The sequence below is a fragment of the Calonectris borealis genome, chromosome 20, assembly GCF_964195595.1.
Source record: "Calonectris borealis chromosome 20, bCalBor7.hap1.2, whole genome shotgun sequence".
Classification (NCBI taxonomy): Eukaryota; Metazoa; Chordata; class Aves; order Procellariiformes; family Procellariidae; genus Calonectris; species Calonectris borealis.
This window is the reverse complement of record NC_134331.1, coordinates 13,025,853-13,044,445: the sequence shown is the minus strand read 5'-3', so window position 1 is coordinate 13,044,445 and position 18,593 is coordinate 13,025,853. Positions and strand designations below refer to the sequence as shown.

Here is an 18,593-nt window from a genome sequence, read left to right as displayed (position 1 = left end):
AGACAGAAAGGAGTGATTAAATTAGGAATATTAAAACCCCATTAATCTGTGCTCAACTTAAGCTCTGCTTGTTCATCTCACTGTGGCACTTATTATTTCTGACACTGAAAGATATTTGAATTACTAGCTGAAACAAGGTCACTATCAGAAAGATGTCAGGTCAGCAATTAGTCAAAGGTGGGAGAAGCTACCAGAACTGAGCTGTGCTTGACATGCCGCAAACGTGTCAAGAACTCTTCCCTTCCCAGCGTCACTCGGATGAGCAGATCAGCACCGGGACCCCAACGGCACGCGGGTGCGATCAGCCCCGCTATTGCCTGCCCACTTGTACCAGGCTGCCAAATCCTCCGTGCAACATCTTAGCTCCTAAGGTTGCCCCAGATCCCTGCACCCCAGCCTTTGGGAGAAAGGTTGGGGCAAAGGGTACAATTTGAAACCCGCATCTGGAGCTGTGCATCTTCCCTGGGCTGGCCAACGCCGACCTCCGCCGCTTGCAGGGCAGCCCAGCAGCGGCTGCCTTCGGCACGAGGTCTGGCAGGGCACAGGCTGTAACGGGAAGGACAGAGTCAACGCAAGGAGAAGGGAGCTTTAAATCTAAGCTAATAGCATTGATTTCAATATAATTAACTAGCTTGTTCACCACTTGCACTAATGCCTGTGGGCAGGAGCACTTATTGTTCACATAACAAAGCACTCTGAGATGTTTTCTCCCTTTCAAGAAGCTAATAACCTCACTTCTATTTTGGCTCACGAAGCAAAAGCAGCAAGCCCAGCATGAGAGAGGTGGTGACAGATGCAACAGAAAGACCCAGAAAAAATTATTTCCTCTGGGGGAATGTGGGCGAGCACACAAGCATTTGATGGCAACACAAGAAGATAGCCACAGATCCTTGTGGTTCATGGACGTGTATTTAAAGAGTGGTTTGGAGGGAAGGCCACTGCAAAGAATTGGCATCCACTGCGTTGCATTCACCCTTTGCCTGTCGTCGCTGCTGAGTCGGGAGCATTACATGAGCAAGATCCACACAGACAGTTGGCACTGGCCCCAAGGTGAAGGTCTCCAGAGCTTCCAGTTCCCCATTCAAAGAGCAAAGAACCGTGTTTGCTCAGTGGCTGGGACAGGGCAGTCCACATCTATCGCAGAACTGCGACAGCAGTAATTGCAAATTTTACCTTCAAATCCACGAACGAAAAAGAGTAATGATTTTTTAATGGAACTACTGGCTAAACTTTTTGGAGAGCCCCAGTAATGTTGTGTGGGAACCTTTAGACTACAACAGGAGGTCTTTGTCATTGCTGCAGGCCCCCTTTAGCCATTTCCACCATGCTGAGCCAAACCCTTTGAGATTTGTTGTTACTGGGAGCCAGGTGTTACCTGCCGCCACGCACAGATAAGGGAAGACGCAAGCACAGGAGGACAGAAAGAAAGCTGACAAGTCAGTCACATCTTACAGATGAGTTCCTAGGCTGCTTTTCCAGCCACAGGTGGACTCAGGGGCTTAGTGGTTGATACCTTTGATATATTTGCTATGCTTGCCCTCATTAAGATGGGAGGGGGAAAAGCACACAGAAATTTTCATCCGCAGATCTCCCCAAGTCTTTCCTAAGCACAAAATTCCAGTATACAAACTATTTACTGTATACTTCATTCAGCAGTGACAAAACCACCTCTGAGCCTCTTTAAAAAGGAAACAGATAATAAACCAGCTAACAAGCCTGCACTCTAATTGACAACACAGAAAGGAGGGAAAGATGCTGCATCTCCTTGCAACTGCAGGAAGAACTTTAGGGAAGCAGGATATAATTAATCGAGTTGGGATTTCACTAAGATCCCCTGGTCTTATGAAAAATGCCATAAGACATTTAATGACCACAGGTGAGGAGAATCTTGGGTTTACATCTCATTTGAAACTGAGCATGCAGAATATAAAGTAATCCAACACCACCCCCAAACCCCATACAAATTATTCTTTCCACTTTTCTATTTGCCTTTGGACAACCCCGCAGCGCTCCCTCCATGAGCCGTGGGGCCTCTTTTTGGGGCGAACAAAACTGCACCTTGCGACCACTCCAGTAACTACTCAGGGGAAAAATTAGCTGACTATGAATCTCTCTACCATTTTGCTGCTACTTCCTTTTAGAAGAATGCAGCTGGGATGGGGGGGGGGGAAGTCAAGCAAAACAAAAATGTCTTTGCTAAAATATTTATTTACTATCAATACTTCAGGACGTGTTTTGTTTAGGCAACAGCCACAACACACCAGTAAGACATCCTGACTTTACCCAGAGCAGGTGGGATTCTCAGCTAGACAGAATAGCAGCTTATTGTTACCCTTGAAGGCAAGCAGAGCTTTGCCATTGACTTCACCAAGAAAAGAATTGAGCCAGCAAAGCGCTTTCAGAAACCCTCCCTACTGATAATAGCGTAGACACCACGGGACGGCGGAGTATTTAACAGGCAATATCTGCTATATCTTTTATTTCATTTGAAATGATTTTGAGGCTCACCTACATGAAGAAGAAATCATATATGGCTATTACAGACCCATAGCAATCCTTAATCATTGACATCAGGGAGCTTTATTTAAGAAGTAAGGAAAACCAGGAGCAAATCCTGGGAACCCCCACTGAAAGAGAGTGGCTGGTAAGCCAGGTGGCCAGAAGCAGAGACTTACTGTGCTGGTGTGTCCCTACCCTTCGCCCAGTGCAGTCTTGAAGAGAAAGCCACGGCTACGTTTAAAAACATATTTTCATCCTAAATGCTGTTTGGGGGTGAGGGAGCAGGACAAAGTGAATCTGTGGCTTTAGGTGTTCATTCATCTGGGACCTCTGTACTTGGTAATTTGGGTACTATGTTGTGTGCACATCGTTGCGCCTATTGCATGATTAGTTAAGTTTTTTTTAAAAATACAAATATAATATCCTAAATACCAATAACTGGGAAGACTAGGAACACATCGAAATAATGGGAGTTATTTTGGCCACCAAGAAGTGAGCAAGCACTCCCCTGCCCCAAGTACTGTGGAATTAAGACGCTCATAAATCCTTGCCCAGCAAGCCCTGGAGAAATAAAAGAGGCTTTAAATATAAGCTCCCCTACCACTTCATATAGCAAGGGGAGCAGCAGAACTGAGGGTAAGCAGAGATCAGCAGAGGAAAGGACAAACGTAATCGCTGGAGTCAAACAGAGAAAATTGCAGGTAAATACCCACTAGATGTGATTCCAAAAACTTCCCCAAAGCCCGAGGTGGCTCCGCGGTTAACACCCAGCTCGCTGCGGCCGCAGCCACGCGCGGCAAGGGAAGGGGACTGCTGACATGTAGGTCAAGCAGAGCTGTAAAAGGCGTCGCTGAATGCACGATAGCTTGTTAACCGGAGCCGTGCCATTGAGACTCCATTGCTGGATAAGCTTTTATACAGCTTTGACACTTAAAAATGGTGTTAGGAAATGCAGAGCTTGCCAGCTTTTAGGACTTCAGCCAGCACAATGAATGGCATTTGTAGTACCTCCTCCAACTTGCTGGCACAACATTTTGCCACACGTTCACACGTGCGTCCCGAGGCAGAGATGCACAGGCAGAGACCTGGAGGAGAGGAGGCTCAGAATGACAGATCTGGCAGGGAGGAAATTGGGCAGAGCTGGACTCATAAAAGGAAAAATAATTAAAAAAAAAAATCCACCAACAGCTGCACCAGGGTAACTCGTCCTTTTGCTTCCCAGTCCAGGTCTGTACCAACAGCGGTGGCTCCCATTTGCTGTCTCAGCAGCTCAGAGGGGTATTTCAGGGCAGGGGAGGGCAATCCAAGAGCAGTCGCATCGCAAGAACTTCGTGTTGCCAGGGAAACAGCTTACTTGGTAATGGAAGCATCATTCTGGGGTTATTTTTTTCTCCTCATTGGTTTTGTATCCCCATAGCATCAGCTAACTTAATCAAGCCCCAGACAGCAGCGCACCAGCCACGGATGTAAAGCGACACGCGGCAAACCAGCAGAGCCCAACGCAGAGCCAGCACGAAGGTAAGGGTGCGCACAGCGCTAGAGGCACCAGGCAGAGATGAACAAGGGTTTGTCTTCAACATATGGAGAACTGCCCAGCATTGCTGTTAAATGAATCCTCATTAAGCAATAAATAAAACCAGGCTGTGTGCCCAATAACCAAGACACCAACTCCCAAACCCAGCTCCTACAACCAAGTAAACCCCATGCCCTCTTCTCTTGCCAATCCATCGCCCCTGAAGGAAGGGAGAGGTCCTTCAGGACCCTTCCCAGCACCCTCCCATTCCTGTTCCCCATGCTAATAAAGACACTGGCACGTTCACACTGCTCTGAATGCCCTTCTCATGTTTAATCATGATGCTATTAGCTGTTATGGTTGCAAAGACCACATTAAAAGTGGAGAGTGAGTCTTGCAACGCTCGAGTGAGGGAGCAAATGGCACCCGCCACCTCGGGCAGGATTTAATCAGACGCCCGGGGTGCTGCGCAGCGCAGAGAGGAGCCCGCACACATCTCAGCAATTCAGCGCAAGCTCCCGCAGCTGCGACCTGGGCCAACATCCGAGAGAGACAGACAGCATTTATTTTCAGTTCACTGAAGACAGCACAAACCCTAAGAACTCAGCACTAAGCTTCGATAAAAGACAACCCAGTGCAAGAAGTCCTCTGCTGGGAGCTACCTGGGCTGGGAACTGCACAGTGCTGCATGAGCGTGGGAAGACAAGCAGCACCTTCGCCTGAGTGAGCAGGGCTTGTTAACTTACTCTGCTGGCAGGGCCTAAAAAAGTATAATTTCTGCATTTCTCCTTGCTCCCAATCTGATCCCTGTAAAGTTTCCCATCCACTGGGCTGTAAGGAGCTCCTCACAGGGATGATATCCCACAGGGCAGAAACCAGCCAGCCCCTTGGTGATCCGAGTGCTTCAAACCTTCCTGGGCACGCACGTGATCAAACAGTGACCCTCAGATAAAAAAAAAATACCTGGGAAGACAAGAGAATCGGTAAAATTCACCAATGCTTTCTAACATCTTCCTTGGTGGAGAACATCTCCCAGTTAATATGATGCACACCAAGAGGAAAGCTAATCCCATAGGGGACCCCTTCAAAAGCAAACTCTGGACATGGTATGTCCAGCACAGGGACCGATGGGGGAGACCGCTGCAATCAGAAACTTTCAGTTTTAATGATTCCGAAATTGTCAGTCTGGGGATTGTTTAAACTGGAGTTATTTTTCATGTGGGTCAAGATCTGGGGGATTTCCAGAGCATTTCAGTTGAGGTTTCTCTAAGCAAACAAGAGACGGAAAGTTTTACAAGCTCATCTTGTCACTCCTACACACGTAGGTAAATGAGCCATAGCTATAGCGGTACTTGGCCCAATTCGGTCCCAAACTGCCCCAGCCACCCCCTGCCCCCCCCGAGCCTCCGCAGAGCACCCTGCGGGGAGGGGGCCGGATGCGACCTGAGGCAGCAGAGGGGTGGCTGCTCCCCAAAGTCTTGCAGAGCTGGAGGTCTGCAAGCGGTGGCACAGGGCTGCGTCATCCACCAGCCCCCGGCTGTTTTCAGGTCACCAAATGGCTCCGGTTTCCTTGGAGGGAGGAGGAGGAGAAGACAGGCAGGGATGGAGGAGAAATTTTGAGCTTTCTTGCTACCTTTAAGTTATGCAAAATAATTTCTCATGGCTGATTGCAGTGCAGTCAGCTCCTCGGTGAAGCGGCTCAGACCACGAGGAGCCACACCAGAGGGGTTATTACAGCCGTTCCTCCCATTTCGGGGCAGCTCAGGAGCTTGCGATTACCGAAGTGACACAGCTGGGGTGCTTCCCTCCCCCAGGGCGCACCACAAAGAGCTCGCTGCAGGGCCCCGGCAAGGAGCCGCTGTGCAGGGGTGACCACATCCTGGCGGTGCGGAGCCCAGCACCACTCACAGCTGTGACAACAGGAAGGGAAGGGGGGTGCGCGGCCAAGCCACCCCCAGCACCGCGGGACGGGGCAAGGAGGGGATGCAGAGCGAGAGTTATAAAGCCTCTCCGAGGAAAAACCACCCTTCGGGGTCCTCTCAACCCCAGCGCGGGGCAAGTAGCACGAGCAGGCTCAGACCACTCCTCGCCGACTCCATCCCTTCGTGCAATCAAACACGCAACGTGTGCACTGTTGACGTGGCTCAAGCTCTCTACCCGGGCTCCCGCAGACGTCCCAGCAAAGCCCAAACAGCGCAAATCTGCCCTGCCACAACAGCAAAGTAATTTCTCCTCCCTAATGTGTTTTATTACCCAACAGACGGAAACCCATATTTTTGGAAATTGAATTACACTTTCTTGAATATTAAGAGAAAAAGTTATTCCCTTCGCTGAGCCGCATTAATAACATCCCTGATTTACAGCTCGCAGGGAGGGAACAAACTGAATTTTCTCGTGGTGACTTTCGGTTCCGGGGTTGAGGCCGGTGTTGATCTGCGACTCGCAGCGAGGGCGAGCGGCTTGGGGAGCTGCAAACACCCAGAGAGGAGGCACCCGAGGCACTTGGAAAAAAGTCAAATTTTTAGAGGCAAGGCAGAAACTGGAGAACATCTTTTGAACCGGTGGCATCAGGACACTTGTACCCAAGGACGCTGGTCACAGATTCCACTTTTGAAGAAGCAAGAGAACAAACAGAAAAAACCTCCACCTTATCTTCCCAGTGCAATTTTGAGTGTTTACCAAGGGAAAAGGGTCTTTGTCTTTACTCATTGCAAGAACTTTTACCAGGCAAAGGGGTAGCGTAAAAAGGATGTTTCTTACAACAAGGACCAAACCCCGCCCAAACATATGTGGGGTGGTTTTTTTGTTTGTTTGTTTTTTTTTGAATGAAGTATCCTAACCCAAATCATCTTCCAGAATTTCAGCTTGATTTCAAAGACCTCATACCTCTGCCGTCTGGCAGAGGCGGCGACTCGCCACATCTCATCAAGGAAATTGGGCCTTCAGACAGAGGTCTTGATCTTTTTTTTTTTCCTTTTTTTTTTTCTTTTTTTTTTTTTCTTTTTCCCTAAGGCCCGAATTTCTTAAATCACGACTTTTATTAACCCCAGCATGGTGCAGATCACAGCCATAATTCTTTTTCCCCCACCTTCCCACCACAAATCCATTCAAAGTGAGTGACATTTGCAAAGTGTATTTTCACGGCCCTCCGTAATCCCTTCAGAATATTAAGACTGCATTACTTTGTCTTTGGTTACATTAACTTCAATTTTCCTTATGAGTAAGTATTTGGCTAAAAATTAATATAGTGAAGTTGAAAAGAATCTTATGATAGGAAAAAGACTAATTTCATCTCTGGCTGCTCAGATACCAGAGTACACTGGGGTTAATGTAATTAACTTACAATTTTAGCCTAGGTTGTGTACATACACTGAATCTCCCTGCTGGAAACAAGATTAGATTTTATTACACTATATATCCTGGTTATCTTCACCATGCCTCCAATATTACTTCCCTCAATGACTTCAAGGCTCTCTGCTGCAATGAAAATGCAGAACCATCTGGTATTGAGCCCATGCAGTTTATTTAAGGATTTAATTAAATGCTCTAAATGGAGAGCTTCTTTGAATTAACATTTTAAATGTGACTTATTGCAGGTTTAATATTGTCTTAATGCCAACCTGGGAAACTCCATAGCCAAGTTGTTGACGTTTAAATTGAATTCATTTGGGTGGCTCCAGGGGGACTCATTAATTAATCTAAACAACTAATGGGGATTGGTTCTGACTTTTGATGAAGATTATTTACAGAGACAATTTGCAGTGAATAAAGAGTCACAGTAGGCAAATGTTTAATTGAATTTAAAAAAAAAAAAGGACATCTCATTGTGTTCAATATCAAGGATGCATCTTGCAAGTAAGCTTTGAAATACCAAGAAAGGGACAATTGCTTGAAGCTTCCTAGCTGCACACTAATAACAAAGGGAATGGGTAATTACATTTGCCTGGGTAATTTGCAGCTTGTAAGAGGACAACAGGTCTGTCTGGCTTATAGTACACATAGAAAGACTGCAACAGGAAATATTCTGTATTATGAGGACCAAGTTACCCCACTCACTTTTACTCACATACCAGAAAATGGCATTTTTCAGCCAATCATCAGCTGCAAAAACAAAGCCGACTCCTCTCGCTTACATTTGCAAAAACCCAGAACAACTGCAATGAGCTCAGCAGAGCTGCTTTAATTTACAGCAACTTAACCTATAACATCCAATCTTCTTTTATTCTTTGATTATATCAACTTTGGAATCAGTTATTTGCACCGCCGATTGCGCCACGAGCCCTGCAAGCACTAACACCTGGTTATGTGGTTAGTTTTCAGTAAGCCACAGTAGCAAAACAATACCTGCTTCCCTGTGTTTCTGCACTCATTAAAGCAAATCATCCTTTAGCATTTTTCCACTGTTATTATCATTATCGCATCTCATCTCGAAGTTTCCCGTAACGCCAAAGCAAGAAAACACGGTGTACTAAACGCTGCGCACACTTGCATTCCCAGGGAGACACAGCTCCTGCCCTGCAACCCCAGCTCCGGAGGGCACAAACGCCTCTAAATACCTGTGATTTCAAGCATGAATTCGTGAAGAGCAGTTGTGTGTTTAACACAAAGCACACGTGTTCCTGGCGAGCATCCCGAGAAAGCACAGCAGACCAAGGAGTGAGACGGGGGTAGGTCACGGGGTAAAGGTGTCAGCAGCAGGTTGGGGCTCTCTGGCCTGACGCGCTCTCTCCTATGTGATTTGTGGTTTGCTTCTTATGGATTGTCCTTAACCTAAAGCCAAACTGATTTTAGATTTAAAAGCACAGCGTTGAAGGGCAGGAGAGGTGAAGGACAGAAGAAAAAGGGAGGACATTGAGAGGAAAAAAACAACATCAAATGCCACAAGGGCTACATTTCTACAGTGTGGCCGTTAACCATGCAGGGAAGTTTGATGGAGAAATCATCCAGCATCTTAAACACTCACGTAACTGGGGAACACATCACCTACCAGAGATGCCCAGTGGAGGCTGGAGCAGCACCACTGACCCTTCCCTTCACAGCAACGTGACTGCCTCTCCCTCAAAGGGGTACCAGTGACTTGGGAGACTCACGCTCTTGGTCTGCTTCAATCCAGACACGAAGGACCTCAGCCGTGGCCAGGTCTCCCAGGGAGCCTCATTCACACAGGTCAGGCCACATCTCACAGCGGGCACCTAAAAGCCTTTAGCAGGCAGTGGCCATCAAACGCTACTGATTTTATCACCCACGCAAGTCAATCCAAACGTTCGATGTTTGAACTCCTCCGTGCTGTGTCCAGCTCTAACAACCAACTGCACATCCGTAAGCTCCACCATTGGGGTATGACAGGAGTCCTGCTCCACGCTAGCATTGCCCAGCCGGTTAAACCACCTCCAAGGACTGTTATCGGGGGGTGCAAACAAGACAAAACCACTGTGAACACGCTTCACCTCATGCCAAAGGCAAGGCTGAACCCAGGCTGGGCTCATGGTGCTGAGGAGGGTTGTACGAGGCAAAGCCATCGTCTTCCTCTCGTGCCCTGGTCTGCATTGCACGAGCCTGGACAGAGCCCAAGGCTGAGCCCACACCATCCTCTGATCTATGTCAGATTTGCATTTTATTTTCAATAATATCACAACCTGGCTTGTCTAAATCGAAGAGGTTCCAAACTTCTTTTCTTTCCAAGGCTGGACACATTCTGCATGCTAATTTAGGAGGCAATTGAGGGGGAGGGTACATTAAGAAAATGCACATAGTCATTAAGCCAGGGAGACTAAAGCATCCTGCCTCGATCGGCACTGCTGGATACTGCCTAGAGCATCGCCAGCTGCTCTCAGATACCTATAGTGGAGCTCTTTTATGCAAACACCTCCAGTAACAGCTTTTGTGGATCTGACGGAGTGGTTAAAAATTAGGCATTCAGTGGGTATCCAGTGGAGAGACATTGTACAGCACATCTGAAGAGGGGAGTCGCACTCGGAAAGGAAATTCTGAATTGTCTGAAGGGGAAAGGCTGCTCAGGCAGGCGGGACGGATCCCGACGGCAGATCAAGCCGCGCTGTGAGTATCGCCCATGTCGTCCCTCCCCATCTTCCCAGGGACCCCAGCTCCCACGAATGCAGATTCACAGACAGAAGACAGTCACGTCCCAAAAGAAGCAACCGAGGCCGATATTCACTGCACATGGGAGGAGGGAGGGATTATGGTGTTTTCCCATCAACTCTCAAAATTTCCTACAGAAGCTCTTCTGCTTTTTTTTTTTTTTTAATCACCAACTCGCTCAGGGCTCTCTCAAGGTGTTGTAGCTGTTTAATGTATTTTATTTTCCCCAGAATTGCTCGCTCTCAGTGTGAAAAGTGTCAGTTATTTTGGGAAACCTGAAATCAAGTGGGCGAGTGAAGGAATTATTCATGAGGACACCATCAGGAGGAAGGTTACCTCCTTCACCCTGACGGGAGGCCGATAGCCCAGCCATTGTTTCAGGCTCAAAATGAAGAGGCAAAAGTTTCTGCCCCCTTGAACCTGGATGAGGCATCAGGAACTGAAATTATAGGGAAAGGCGCAGCTGGTACCTCACCGGAGCAGCGAGGGGAGCTATGGCAGCACTCGAGGCTCCTTCCAGCCCCGTGCATCTAAGTCTTAGTAAAAATCAAGCACACATTGCAATATCCATTAGGTTTGAGTATCCACAAGCGCATAAAGCTGGTTCTTGCCTAGTCTGCAGGGCTCTGTCCTGCTTTAAATGCCTGCCCTCCCTCCGATTTCACCCCAAGGAACTGAGGGTTCCCTCATGCTGGTGAGATGGAGAAGTGCGACTTAAAGCAATTCTTGTCTTCTAAAGCTTCTCTTAAATGTAATGCTATTTTTCTACTTGGCGCAACCAACTCGGTCTGCACCTGCCTGTGAAAATGGCACGCGTTACAGATAACCTTCTCAATAGAAGATGCTAAGTTTGACATGCACGGGACAGACGCAAGAGCTTTGTTAAACAACTTCTCTTTCCAAGGCCTTTAAGAAAACAGCCCTTTAGCAGCACCGACTCACCTCAGCTCTTTCCATGCACAAGAGCTACACTAATAGCCGCGAAACCATCATTTCTGGCTTGCAGCACTGACAAACAGAGGGTTTGGCGCGATCCATGATAGCAAGGTCAATGAATGGCAGAGAAGTCATCTACCCAGCGGAGGCTGCTGGCTGTAGAGGGGTCATTGGAGTGAACGAAACATTACCTGAGCAAAAATGGTTTCTTTTTTTTTTTGGTTTGGTTTTTTTAACCGAAATCCTGGAGCTGCTGGGGCAGTCCGTACTTCAGTAATGATTTCTGATGTTCACTGCGTTTTCTTTTGAAACACCTTGCTGCTGTAGGGAATACCAGATGCTCTAGCTATGCTGCTATTGCCTAGGGACAGCCTTCAGATATTTTGTCTGATTTTTCTACTTCATCTATCATCAAATCAAAATATTTTATCCAAACTTCCACTGTCTCCTGTGGGCTTCGGTACCAACTATTAAAAGTGTCTGCTAAGGGGTAACCACACTGTTCCTGCCCAGGGCAGAAACCAAATAGCCAGGAAGGAGAACTGACAGATTTGGGACTGCCATTTAAGTTACTGCAAAATACATATCTAAACAATATACATATATATTTCATATTTTATATGTATAAATATATCAAGAATGTATATATATACACACACACAAACTTCTTAAAAAAAGGAAAATCTCCCCCAGTGATGCTATGAAAAACCCTAGTACGCAGTCTATTTTAGTTGAAGGCTGGTCAAACACAAACGCATGTGTAGAAACAAATTTTGACAGAACAGCTAAAGGGCCTTCTAGGGAAGCAGAGCTGATTAAAACCAGCAAACTGAATTTGGAAGCGAGGTGATAGAAACTGGCACACCAAGATGCATTTTCTTTCTTTTTCTCATTTACACTCCTCTGTTATAAATAAGGCTGTTCTAAGAAAAAAAAAATTGAAGTTGTTATGTTGAAATGTTGGATGGCAAAGCCATCACCTCTGTCACTGTTTGGATTAAAATGCATCTTTCCACATCCCACATGCAAATGGAATATAAACAGTAAAAATGGAACATTTAAACAAATATTTGCAAGGCAGGTTTTTTTGTTTTTAAGTACTTGTCCTACTCCAGACAGAATCAGAGTGTCGTAAAATACCACTTCTTTGCTCCCTTACAAAAAGGGGCAGGAACACGTGCATTACCAAGGGAGACCTGGGTAAGTGCAGGAGAACTGCAGGCGTACAGGCGAGATTTACGCTCTCAGATGCGAGCGTCAAACCAAGATGCCTATGTCCATTTTCATATCTGGCACCAAACAGCTACACAAAGAGCCTGTAACAGAGTGTGATCCTGAACCTGAGTTTTAAGTAAAGCTGAGCCTGGGCTTCACATCTGGGACCAGTGTCAAAAACATCACCCCAGTCTGGCTACCTCTGCCATAGTTCATCTCAGCAACGATAAAGACTAACTTTTGCCAACCAGGGTGCACATCTTTCTCTTGTAAAGCAGAAGACATCAACACAATCGGTGTTAAGAAACATGATTTAGTTTTGGATTAAACAAAGCTAAAAGACTGACCTTCTGTCTGTCACCAAGATCTTGATCGTCTTTGGTATTAAATTCACAGGCAGAAGCTTCCATGTCCTGGGAAAAAAAAAAATTGAATTTGTGTTATTCCCAAATTTTATACCCATATTTGTTCCAACAGTATTTACACTATACAGCGCACAGAAAGATAGCTTCAACTTTGTGCTCAGCGTTTCTGGTAGCTCAAGTGCAAGAGGGACCAGAAATGAAGAAATAAAAGTTTCCAGTTTCTCAGCACTAGTACAGATATATGGCAAAAGACAGCCAACCCATTCTTGGGGGCCAAAAGAGTTGGAAACACACAGAAAAAGCCCTAAAAAATAAAAGAAAAAAGTTATTTTCTTGCCTAAACTTCCTCTTTAAAAAAAAAATTTGAGATGTCTGCCACCTTCTGTAGCAAGAAGTGGGACAATTTTTCCAAAGACTTTTAAAATCTGACAATTCATCAAAATTTGAGCAGCCGATAACAGCTAAGGATGCCCCGCAGTTCTGCAGCCTCTCTTCCCCCAAAAGCTTCCCCCTCGCCCTATCCATTGGCCCTGCTGGTGCCAATATCTCTATTTTAGAGAGGTGCAAATACAGACAGAAAGAGCTGTTTTGTCCGAAAACCCCCGGCCAGTAACGGCGGACTCGAGAGCAGAGCCCAGAGCTGGAGAAAAGCCGCCCCATCTCTGCTAGAAAATCCTTGAAGCTTTGAGGAAAAGCCAAAGGTGACAGCAGGAAGGCTCCAGAAAAGGCATGGGGAATTGAGTCCGCTATAGCAACAATATCTCTGTAAATTGTTCTCCCGGTGAAAAGCCAGTATGGTGCTAAAAACCACAGAGTTTTACATTGTTACCTAGAGCATGAAATAACGTCCCCGTTGAGGGCTGCAGGCTCGTAAAGCATAACGGAGAGTCATGAATGGGATTTCCAAAGGTACCCGAATGCTTTTCAATAAGGCTGAATTCCTAAATTATTGAGGCACTTTAGAAAAATCCCACTTCATAGAAGTAAACCCACAAGATATCAGTATCCCCATCAGTCCTCCTGGACTTTGTGGTTACGGAATAAACGCCCTAACAAAACATCAGCTGGTAAATTATTGTGTGATTGCTGATGCCTGAGGATAATGTCAGGAGGGTGGCCAGGCTCTCCTCACTTAATTCTTCATTTTGCCTTTGAAAATATCAACAAGCTGGTCTGGAGTCAGCTTAGCTTCCTCAAAGTTTGTGTAATGCTCATATTTGTTGGACATATTCCTCGGTCAGAGCAGGGAAAGCTACTAGGAGTACACGAGGCAGGCTTTTAAAAATAACAAATCTGTCAAAAATACTGTTTCCACAGTGTGCACATGTTGTCCTTCACTGTGCATGTGGATGGACATCTATTTTGTAGGCAGTCCGCACAGACCGCAGCAGGAGGCACCCGCACAGGTTCAGGGTTTGTGCAGAGGATTTCCCTTTGATCTCCTGGCAAATAAAATTTAATATGATGGAAGATATCCGTTGGCTGTTTATATTCAGAGTATCTAACAGCGAGAGAATTACTACATGCCAAGTGAGACACCTTAAATACCAGATTAACACACAAGCAACAAAACCTCTGAATTAGATGCCAGGTGTAAGAGACGGGGCTGGCTCAGCTCTGCCTTGGCCAAAAGCTAGGAAACCCAGACCAGAAAGTCCTGTTTCATGCGCATGAGAACTGGTAAAATCAGGTCCGTGCTTATGTTGTTTAGTAAGTAAATTATCAGCCCTCCCTTTTCAGCCTTCTGTGCTGAACTACCCGGGGCGGCAGATTAAGGGAAAGGGAACATGCAAAGTGGAAAGTCATCAGCATTTGTTTCTGGAGAAGACAACTGAAAGATGGGAAGGCGGAATTAGAAAGACGCAGCTCTGAGACACAAAGCATACCAAGACAAATGCCCATTACCCAGCACAATGTTCTACTACTTTCTTAGCAACACGCGTCACTTGGATTAATTTTCTGAAAGAAAACAGACTGTCTCAACAGCAGCCTGATGGTCTCAGCAATTCGCTTTACAATTACTCACTAAACTACCTTGATTTAATTATTCAAGAAGAATCTCACTGCCACTGATAACTACTTAATTAAAAACACAACTTTAGAGCAATAAGAGAGTCACATTATATTGCATTTGAAATAGATTTCTTGCTGAAAACATGCGCAGTTCATTTTAACCGGCTTAATGTGCCAATATATTTAGAGTCCCAAGGATTTTAAGAACAGCTCGAGCAACAGTGATCATCCAGGGGCTGCAAACAACACGCATAAGCTTGTTCTCATTCAGAGCAATTCCAGTAAAATCAAATTAAGAAAAGCATCACTGCAACAGAGCTAGTCTAGAGGATAAGCAAACTTTACGCTCAGAACAGTCAGAAGCTGAGAGATCAGGACGAGCTCCTACCCTGCTCGCAGTCCTGCCTTCCCGAGCGCTGCCACCTCTGCCCGCCTGCGCTCCTGCCGGTGCGAGAGGTCCGCAGGCGAAGGTGCAGAACCCTCCCTGGGGCTGCCCTTTGCGTTCCCACCCAGGACCCACCAGCAGAGGAGGATCCGCCCTGGTCCCAGCTGCGGCAAATGCAGGTGATTTCACCTCTCACGCCCTGCTGTGACCTGCCTTTTCTCTCTGGTATTGCTCCGTTACAGGCCAAAAATGGGAAACTTGTGCTTGTTCTCTAAAAACGCCCTTGGCCCTGACGACCCTTCAGTACCACCTTCAGCTGAAAGCGTTGCAAAGGCACGAGCATGAAGTCTCCAGACTGATGCCATGCCCGAACCTCAGTCCTGAAAGTCCCCGGGACCTGCCCCAACAGGATCCTCTGCCTCTGCCCCGGGCTGCGGCGGGGGGGGACACCCAGCCCTTTCCTCCACGCCCCCCGTGTCAGCATGGTGGGAGCAGCTCAGATCCTGCAGGTTGGAGATCTCTGGCTGAGGGCAACGGCCTCAAAGCAATTCCCCTTTTTTATGAATCTTAGCATTTTAATGGGTATCAAGTATAGGTACCATCTGATCCTTGCAAGAGTCAAGAGCAGCCTTTGATAACTTGGGGGTTTTTAACCTGTGACAGAAGGGGTTGTGAGTTAATTGGCTCAATTGCTGCTGTGATAGAGGTGGAGACAGCCTTTGGGGGAACGAGCTGGTAGCTGCTCGTGGTGAGAGGGACGGGGTGTGAGCAGGGGTAACTGCACCACCAGGCTGACTCATGCAGCGCTTCCCCAGAGCACCGGCTAGATTTAGACTGCCCAGGGATGTAGGAAAGCCTCCCAAATTACTAGCATGCCATTTCCTATTTAGCTATTTAAAACATCTCTCCTTCCCCTTGACTAGGAGGTACTGGCTCCTTTGGTTTTAATACATTTTCAGTACAGCTGAAACTATATCTGTATTTATGTATGAAAAAATTAAATGACTGCCTTCTTGAATATTATCTTCCCGGTTTATTGTGTGCCCTCTCTCCCCTTCTCTTCCCAGAGAGACCAACCATCACATGAAAATGCTTTTCATCATCTGCAAAATTTGATGCCCAAAATAGCCCCACGGTTGCCCTAGCAACTAGCATTTATTCCCCCTCCCCCCAGCATCCCCCCCTTTGCATATTGCTGCATATTTCTATCATCTCTTTCCAGGCACAGTTCATAAACACGGCTGCATAATAAAGAATGTTATCACCAATGACTTACAGCCCAGCTGCTGCAAATAAGATATGAAGTGGCAGGGAAATACAATTTCATGCAGCTAGGACAACAGATTGATTGGGTGCCCTTCAAATTTGATGCCACTTCTTTAAGTCTGTCCAAATTCAAAAAAAAAAAAAAAAAAAAAGTTAGTTTCTCCACCTCCCCATCTTTCCATGGTAGCAACAGACAATAAAAGTGGGAGATAATTCACTAGGACACTCATTATGTCTGCAGCAACCTTGCCCTGAGAGATTGACAATTTAAAGAGATGTGCTTCTTTTCCCTGCTACCTCCTCTACTTTTTCCCCAGCCACCCTTCTTCATCAAAAGTCTTATTCCTCCACTTTGGTTGCCTGTTTAATTTAATTATCTTCCCTTTCAAATTACTGTTTCTGGTCAGATTACTAGCCAGAAGGTTGTTAAAGAGACAAGCAAACCCCTTAATTTCATTCCCACCATCTCCAAAATTTTATCCTTATTTTTATTCAGTTTTGGTAGAACAATACGAAAAACCTCCCTCCCCTAACATTTCTATCAGAGAACACCCCAGCAAGGACAAAATGAGGTGTGCTTTTAAATTCTTCTCCCCCCCTGTCATTTCTGATGGGTTGACTTTCAAGGATATGGAGATGTGCTTTGGAGGCTGATCTGGACATGCAGAGATCACCTTGTGATCCTCTACCAAAGTGCAATACAGAACAACAAGGACCAGCCGCTACCAGACAGGCTGTGCTGATGCACGCAGGGTGCTCCTGCCTGTAGGAGAGAGAACACGTCTGGGTGCAGGCAGAGACAACCCCCGCACATTGCTGCAGGCCAGGGTTTTTCTCCCATATTCGCCTCTCCTTTCTGTCCCCTTCCTCCTCTCTCCGTTGCTAATAGTGGTTTACTGAATTTTTCTTTTACACCCTCACGTGTTGCCCAGGGCAAGCTTACTGTTCCTTCCTTCCTCCCTCTTGGGTACAAACTGCCTTGCCCGTGGCATCCCACGTGGGCTGTTCCTTTGCGTGGAATGATGCATGGAGCCGTGCTGGCAAGGATGGGGTCATTCTGTAACGAGGATCTTGGCACTGACCTCGGACACTGCCACTGTCGGGGGAAGAGCAAGACACAAGACGTGTAACGGGTGCACAGAAACCTCACTGCTTGGAAATTTGCAGCAAAGGAAAATCTGGTTTATTCCCGTTTAACAAAGAGAAGAGAGAGACCCATCGTATGTGTTGTGCAGCCTCTGGCTCCAAATCATCTCTAGGATTAGTTAACCTAATCAATCACATTCAACCAAATCAACCACAGAGGGAGGAAATCACTCCTTGCAGAAGCTGTTCTCTTGGTGCTCAACAGCAGCAGCAACCCCAAAATTCTCCCACAGAGTCCTGAAGGAACTCATTTGCATCTGGAGACAACACAAAGGTTGTCATCTCTTCAGCATCTCCCGTGAGCATTTCTCATTGCCAGAGATTGCAGCTGCCAGGCTGACCTGCAGCCAGCTCCTCCTGCCCAAGAGCCTGAAGACATGGGGATGGGTTGCTCCTTGGTCTGATTATATTCAGCGTGTGACCTGCAAGATCCCGTTGCCTCTCAGTTCCTCCTTTCCCATCGGTACATTGCAATAATGAATCTAAAACAAGGTTTAAATACAAACAGCTCTGTTTTGTGCAATGAACTGGATCTGAATTCTGGCAGTTTGCACTCATTGGTCCTAGGATGTTGTTGTGCTTAAATGTGTAGGACATGTGCCAGCTCTTCAGATGGAAAACATGAAAGCAGTTCAGAATAGGATAATTACTATTATTAAAATGAGAGATGAGGTTTTAAACCCAAAAATGCAGATCAGGAAACTTAAAACCATTTTCCATCTTGAAATACGTTCAATGATGGAAAACTGAAGTCAGCATTAAAGCAGCATTCATGGGTCACACAAGAGAGTGTGTTTAGAAGCAGTATTAGAAGATACCACAGCAAAGTTGGTGGATTTTTCTTTCTTTTTTAATTTTTTTTTGGTGGCACTTCTAATAAGAAAAAAGTAGAGATGAGGAGAAGCAGAAAATGTATAACATGAGAAGGAAAGACTTTTACAAACTAATTTCTATCATCTCCTTTGAGGCATGAGGAGTTCTTTAATCTAAGAAGGGTCATTTCTGTGTCATTTTTCTGCCCTAAGTGGAGGCCAAGTTCAAGAGGACTGTGTTTCTTTTAATTTCCTTTGGATACAAGCACTTGGATACAGAATCCCATTTATCTTTCTTGACTCAAGTAAATAAATTATAAAAAAAACCTTAGTGTGTCCTATAA

General features: G+C 46.1%; 1 protein-coding gene across 1 annotated transcript in view; it reads right to left on the bottom strand.

The window, feature by feature from the left end:
* TNRC6C (trinucleotide repeat containing adaptor 6C) overlaps nucleotides 1-18,593 on the bottom strand; it is a 331,542-nt gene that overhangs the window by 289,543 nt on the left and 23,406 nt on the right. Inside the window, exon 2 of the mRNA XM_075169886.1 lies at nucleotides 12,610-12,675. Within this exon, the coding sequence (XP_075025987.1) occupies nucleotides 12,610-12,675 (66 nt within the window). The remainder of the gene's footprint in view (nucleotides 1-12,609; nucleotides 12,676-18,593) is intronic.